This window comes from Prunus mume, linkage group LG4 (assembly GCF_029339155.1).
Source record: "Prunus mume cultivar Tortuosa linkage group LG4, ASM2933915v1, whole genome shotgun sequence".
In the NCBI taxonomy this organism is placed as follows: Eukaryota; Viridiplantae; Streptophyta; class Magnoliopsida; order Rosales; family Rosaceae; genus Prunus; species Prunus mume.
Window position 1 is genome coordinate 5,480,005 of NC_142701.1, and position 7,227 is coordinate 5,487,231.

General features: G+C 33.7%; 1 protein-coding gene across 1 annotated transcript; it reads left to right on the plus strand.

The window, feature by feature from the left end:
- The first annotated feature begins 216 nt into the window (after nucleotides 1-216).
- Nucleotides 217-6,442, plus strand: LOC103342649 (MLO-like protein 12). The gene is made up of 14 exons (XM_016796835.2): nucleotides 217-336; nucleotides 424-481; nucleotides 722-936; nucleotides 1,893-2,009; nucleotides 3,022-3,082; nucleotides 3,357-3,445; nucleotides 3,864-3,938; nucleotides 4,082-4,170; nucleotides 4,255-4,304; nucleotides 4,509-4,549; nucleotides 4,663-4,833; nucleotides 5,516-5,551; nucleotides 5,629-5,757; nucleotides 5,878-6,442. The coding sequence occupies exons 1-14, from the start codon at nucleotides 217-219 to the stop codon at nucleotides 6,334-6,336; spliced, it is 1,710 nt and encodes a 569-aa protein (XP_016652321.2). The 3' UTR covers nucleotides 6,337-6,442.
- The last annotated feature ends 785 nt before the right edge of the window (nucleotides 6,443-7,227 follow it).

Genomic DNA, 7,227 nt, shown 5'->3' on the forward strand with positions numbered 1-7,227 from the left:
AACTTTGTTTTCGGTGGGCAGAAATTCAATGATAATTAATGATTATTTTTGCACCATTTACGCACACACAACTAATCACTTTAAAAAAATTGTAAATTAGCATGATTAGTTTTTTTTTTAAACACTACAAGATCTTCCGTACTTGTACCGTTGTACGTTGTCCTATATTAACAATCAGATAACAAAGTGTTTGGAGAGAGAGAGAGAGAGAGAGAGATGGACCAAAGGAAAGGAGGTTCGCTTGAAGAGACACCAACCTGGGCTGTATCAGTATTTGCTTTGTTTTTCTTCTTCCTATCCTTCATCATCGACTCTAGTATTCACCATCTAACAACGGTATGCATGCATGCATGTGTATTAAAATGCTTTCATGAATCAATATTTAGATGTGGTTAACATTTAGTTTGGTTGTTTCATCATCAGTTTCTTAAGAGAAGGAGAAGAAAATCCCTAAATAAGGCTTTAATGAAGTTCAAAACAGGTAATTTGCCACCTTTTCCAATTTTTTTTTCTTATAAAAACATACTTGGGAGGGGAAAATCGAATTTAGGACATCGAGTGTATGATAGATGCTCGTAATTACTTAAAACTACAAGTCCTTAACCATGTTCTCCAAATTTTGTTTTATTCGTTTCCCAATTATTCGAATAAAAAAAAATATTTTATGTGAAAATGATTCCCATAAGATTTGTTCTTGATTAGTTTGTTTGATTTTGAATAGAAATGATGAAACTGGGTTTGGTATCACTGCTTCTTACGATATCAGAGGTGCCAATATCAAAAATCTGCGTTGCCCAAACTTTGGCAGACACTTTTCTTCCATGTAAATACGTGGAAGACGCAGAACCTGCTGTCTCATCCGCCACGCAACTTTCAGGCTCAAATTCTACCAGTTTTTCTAAGGAAGTCAACGATGAAAATTACTGCGAGGCAAAGGTACAATAAACTTTATGGACATCTGGTGTAATGGGCTGGTAAATTTTATTTTTTTTTTGGTCTGAATGGGCTGGTAAATTAGGTACACCAAATTTGTGCGCGAAATTTATAAAATTATAACAATCTTAATCTACAACCTAATACATAATAATAATAAATGGCAGAGCGAATTAAAGCTCACAAGGATCAACCCACATTCCTTGCATAATTATATTTTGCTTATGGCCGGCTTCTAACCTCTTTTTTCTTAGCAACTTGGGGCATGAAAGCTAAGTGCAAACTTTTTACATCGGAGAGGTAGAGAGGTCCTTGGTAAAATAATTTTTGTTAACTAAATTTTGTTTATCCTTGGTAAATATTTGACTCTACTGTAACTTCATCTCATCATTAAAATCCCGTTGGATAACCATTTCAGTTTCAGTTCTTAGTTTTTATTTTTTGTGTTAGAATATAGAGGAAGAAGAGGGACAATGGAAGTAAGAATAAGAGGAAAGAAGAGAGGGGAGGATGGGAGGGAGGAGTAACAAAAGTGAAAACAAAAACTAAAAACTAAAATTCATTTGAAATTGTTTTCACTTTTGTTACTGCTTCCTCTCATCCTCTCTCTCAATCTCATCCTCACTCTCATTCTCACTATCATTTTCCTCTATACTCTGACACAAAAAATAAAAACTAAAAACTAAAATTGAAATAATTATCAAACAACCCTAAGTAATTCTTATCATTACATGTCACGTAATAACAAATACAGATACGTAATGGTCTAAAACTATCTATGTAAGAAATATTCTTCGATCAGACAATAAAAAATATTTCTTCGAGGTACAGCTAGCACTCCACTCTACTAGTTAAATTTACAATTATAACCTTATAGCCTTACCTAATTAAATTTAGAATGTTTTTTGTTTTTGTTTTTTGTTTTTTGTTTTTTGTTTTTGTTTTTGTGTGATATTTAGGGGATGGTTTCTCTAGTGTCAAGGGAAGGAGTCTTGCAACTGAACATCTTTATCTCTCTGTTGGCAGTTTTTCATGTGCTCTACTGCATCCTAACCATGTTTCTTGGGATGGCCAAGGTATCAATTCATACATCTATTATGTATATTATATATAAATATATGTACCGTTATATAGGGAAGAAAAAAAAAGATAAATTTAATAAGTGCTAGAACCTAATTGCAAAATAAAAGATTCAGTTTGTTTGTCTGTGTTTTTGGATTTATTTAAATTACGGTGGACTCTAGAGTAGCTGGGCTTTGGAATCTCAATTTTTTTTTTTGTCATTCGTTAGGGAGGGGGAGGGGGAGGGGGAATATTATATTGGGTTTGGTGAATTGAACCCGGATGTATTTGGGGGAGAGAGAGAGAATTTGGCCTACTTTTCCACTGTGGTGCCACCCCATGTACAGCTTAGGAGTCTCAATTAGCTGATAAGAAAAAGGAGAGTAGGTTGACTAGGCGTAGGCGTCTCCATTGGTCTTGCTATGATTATATATTTTATTTTATTTCCTATGGATTATAATTTAAATTGATATTCAAGCAGAAAATGAGTTCATTCTTGGTCCTGGGCACAGATATGACGTGGTGTACACATGCTATTTTTGTAACAACAGCCAGGATTATTTAAGGACCAACCAGCAAGGAGATCAAGTAGTTAAGATAATTTAATCTTGCACCCAAGGTCCTAAGTTTGATTTCCTCCTCTCCCAATATCGCTAATATGGAAAAAGGAAAAAGGATAAGGTCATACTTAAGTCAGTCTGTATATTTTACACATTAAACCCGGTCTGTCCTATTTATTTTAACATGTTTTTATACAAAAAGTACATGGACGTTTACTTGATAAAAAATTAATCGATTACTGATTTCTGACAATTTTTCAATTTATTTACTAGTATTTATTTTAACCCGGTGATAAAATTCATGCGACAATAGTTTCCTACCTCACCTCTCTTATCTCCTTCTAGGCAACAAGAGAGAGATTTGTAGGGCTAGATTAACCATGTTGCCATATATTATTGTTTCTTTCTTCTTGAAATGACTTACATCTTATACTGACCTTCATTGAAATTTGATTGTGAATACCAGATGAGGAAATGGAATGCTTGGGAGGATGAGACTCAAACATTAGAATACCAGATTCGTAACGGTAACCCCTCTGCATCCATCTGTAATGGTCATTGTTATTATGATACCCAACTTTGTCACTTCCACAATTAGTAGCATCCAAGACTTGATGAGCAATCCCTCTGCATGATATCGTTCTTGCAATTCGGCTTCATTTTGTCACTAGATTTTGCACAATTCTGTCTGAATTTTTTTTCTTCCTTATTTTGGATTTATACTTGTTTAGAAGGAAATTATGACTGCAAACACGGTTGTACGGCCGATTAATGGTAATCAAATTTCTTATGTGTATACAGATTCAAGGAGGTTCCAGCTTATCCATCAAACTCCTTTCGGGAAAAGACATTTGAAGTTCTGGAGTAAACATCCTCTGTTGCTTTGGCCTGTAAGTCATAATCATATTAACTCATCAAGTTTGAAAGCTCTTATGATGTCGGAAGAGAAGTAAATTAGATTAAGACTTAATTTGTTGTTTGTTTAATTTAATACAACAATGTCAAACGGAAAATAGGAGGTCCATGGTGTTCGTAGTTGAAGTATTACACATTTATCCTTACATTCAAAATCCTGTATTCAATATCTACCGATCCAAATTTTGGTTGTATTTAAAACATACAAAAAAGCTCATGAGCAGAGTAAAGAAGACCTTGCTTATGTTAGAGACAGGGTAAAGATAAATGTGAACACATAGGTTCGAAACCCCATGCACCCAATGAATATATGTGGATAAACCCTCCTCCCCCAATCGCTTGAGCTAAATAATAATAAACAACCATATGGATTCTGATATGGTTTATATATAGGTTTGTTTTGCTCGACAGTTTAGTGGTTCAATCTCAAAAGCCGATTACATGACGCTGCGAAATGGGTTCATTGAGGTAAGCAAGATCACATAGATAGATGTCATATGGAAAAATTAAGAAACAAAAATCTCATTAAGGAAAAAAAAGAGTAAGAAACGAAATATAAAAAGTACTTTTTTACAGCTCGGATCTGATGTTTTCATGTTTGGATTGCACAGGCAAACTTCACCAAAAGTAGCAGCTTCAATTTCCTGAAATTCCTTGCAAGAGCTTTCGATGACGACTTTGAGCAAGTGGTTGGAATAAGGTAAAACTCTATACATTTTTCTAAGTATAGCTTATCATTTCATGAGATGACTCTTTAACATACATTTTGGAACTCTTTTTGCAGATTTTGGATCTGGCTCTTCTCCATGCTTTTCATATTTTCAAGTGCACATGGTAAGACAACTGCAGCATTTTTTACTTATTTTATTTCTCATCGTTTAAGCTCTTGGCTCTGAACGAACGTGGGCTAATGGAGTAGGATTAGAATAAGTTCAGGGTTCAGTTCTCTTCAACATAAGTTTTGAAGGACATTTATGCTTAAATATATTGACAATTAATGGTGGTAACATTATGCCTTGACTTTTTTTTCTTTTGCAGTGTTTTATAACCATTATTGGCTACCATTCATCCCCCTACTGGTACAACACATGACATCATCTTCTATATATATAGCAAAATATTATTTGAAGACTTCAAATTATTTTTTTTTCTTAATTATATATAATATTCTGTCAATATTTCTTTGGTGTAGATTGTTATAGTTGTGGGTGCAAAGCTGGAAATGATCATAACCAAAATGTGTGTGGAGAGTTGCAAGAATCCCGTCATTCGAGGTCGTCTTGTAGTGAAGCTCAATGATGACTTGTTTTGGTTTGGTCGGCCACATTGGCTTCTTCATCTCATCCAATTCGTCCTAATCCAGGTAGATATAACACATGCATTTCAAATTTCTTCATGATACTAGATTAATAAATACGAAAAAGAAGCCAACAATATAAGGTGAATTCCCGACATGACCTCTAAATTGTAAGGAAAGGAAGATAGAGTAAGAATTAATTGAAACAAGATTTCATTTTGTGGGGAATAAATTATAAGGTGTTGATATTCTATCATTTTATGGGGATTGGAACAAATAAGTTTCTTTCACGACTAATCTTTCTACCTTCAACTTGAACAAAATTTGAAAATTGGCCTCCATTTATTTTTGAGACGTAGGTTGAATCTAGTGAGATATGCAATTCAATCTAATCATTGGCTCCAAATGCGACCAATGAAAATATTGCAAGGTTCAATGGATATAGATTATGTTTACATATAGTCACCATATCTTACTTGCTTTTTTTCTTTTAAAAAAAATTAAAATTAAAAAAAGCTTATTCATGGTTAGGTATTTATACATGTAAATAATAAAATAATTTCTTATCATATCGTTGTTATGTTGTTTGATTGTGAATTTGAATCACATCAGTCAAAATCAACCTAATTAAAATCGTCGAATTTTACAATCTACCAATCATATATTGACAACAGTGGAGCAAAAGAGTACTGTATATATATTATTAAAATTATGACGGGATTTGAATAAGTATTTGAATGGATTGCAGAACTCCTTTCAACTGGCATTCTTAACGTGGACATGGGTATGTAAATCTTATATATGTTGGCAAATTCCAGCAATTTTCATATTCTAAAGCTTATCCCATATTGGCAATAACAGTTTCAGTATGGCCAAGGGTCTTGCCTAAATCGCAAAAGGGAAGTCATAGCCATAAGGATTTCCATGGGACTTCTTGTGCAGTTCATTTGCGGTTATGTGACCCTACCTCTTCATGCACTTGTTACCCAGGTAAGGAAAATGTATATATATGTAAGATTGAATGGATTGAGCTACAAATCATGCATAATTTCAAATCAAATGACATCTCTTATTTTCTTTTTTCTTTCTCCATAATGGTTTACTTCATAGATGGGTTCTGGCATGAAGAAAGCAGTGTTTACTGAACGTGTAGTAGATGGCCTAAAAAACTGGCACAAGAATGCACAACACAGGCTCTCCAAGAGCAGATCCATTTCCAAGAACAGTGTTGAAGCAACTGACTTTGCCATTTCAAATCAAATGAGTACTGAAATACTAGATTTTGAAAGTTTTCCACATTCAGTCGTGGAAAGCTCTCCTTCTACCTCTGAAATCATAGAAGAGAAAGTCCCACACAATTCTCTTCCAAAACCAGATACAACAAGTGTATCGATTCCAGAAATCACCAAGGAAGAAGAAAATCCAAAGATCAATGGAAAAATGATAACTTACGATGGTGAGATATCATTTGGGAGTAGTTGGAAATTAGAAAGTAGCAAGCGAAGTGGAGTGAAATCACTTCAGTACGTAATTGATGAAGATCATGACGTCAACTACTTTGATAAATGATCAGCAAGAACATAACTCCTCACCTTGGAAATGCTTCATGATTATGTTAATATTTGTATAATATCAAATAATGAAGTTTTTCGAAATATTAAGAAATTCTTCCAAACTCGGTAGTAAATTAGTAAAATCATAGTATTATTGTGGAGGTAAGATTTCACACGCCGATGACATAATTACAAACGGACAAGAACATAGATAAATAGATAAGTGTGAAAAAGGGATCTGCGCTCAATCACACATTGATTAGGAACACATGACAACGTTTGGTTCAACTGACAGGGGATATCCCCACCCACAGGCTCAACTAAGGGTGGGTATCGGAACGGGAAAACAGGAACACCGATCCAGACCAGATGGAAAAAACTAATTGACTAAAAAGTCAACAAATCGGCACTGAACCAGCCCGAATCGGTTCCAGTTTTGGTATCACACCTTACCAAATCGGACCAGATTAGTTGTGTATTATTTTATTTTTTTTAAAATCCAATGCTACATTTTTAATCTCATAACTAATATTTCCCCAAGCCCAACTTCAAAACATCTCTGTTTACATAAAATTGGATTATTTGTTCATTTTCAAGCCCAAAAAATAAAATTTGAGTTGAAATTTGTATAAATTGAAACTTTGCAATTTTTTAACAAAACAATGTAGATATCAATAATGAAAAAATTAGCCAAAAACAAAAATCACTATATAAAATTACATGAGCAGAGTCTGTGTAATGCACCTATTAATAAGCGAGGAATCAAAAGTCAAAACCATGTATAAAAAAAATCAAAAAACTATCAATTGCATAGAATTGGTTCTAAACCACACATATTAATAAGTACTAGAAAAACAATTATACAGAAACGGAAACTCATGAACTGTATGAATTGTTCATTGAATTG

Excerpts from the sequence above, each read along its gene's own strand:
- LOC103342649 (XM_016796835.2), top strand. The coding sequence starts at position 217 with ATGGACCAAAGGAAAGGAGGTTCGCTTGAAGAGACACCAACCTGGGCT. Across the intron at positions 482-721 it reads TTTAATGAAGTTCAAAACAG|AAATGATGAAACTGGGTTTG; the intron begins GTAATTTGCCAC and ends GATTTTGAATAG. Across the intron at positions 937-1,892 it reads AAAATTACTGCGAGGCAAAG|GGGATGGTTTCTCTAGTGTC; the intron begins GTACAATAAACT and ends TGTGATATTTAG.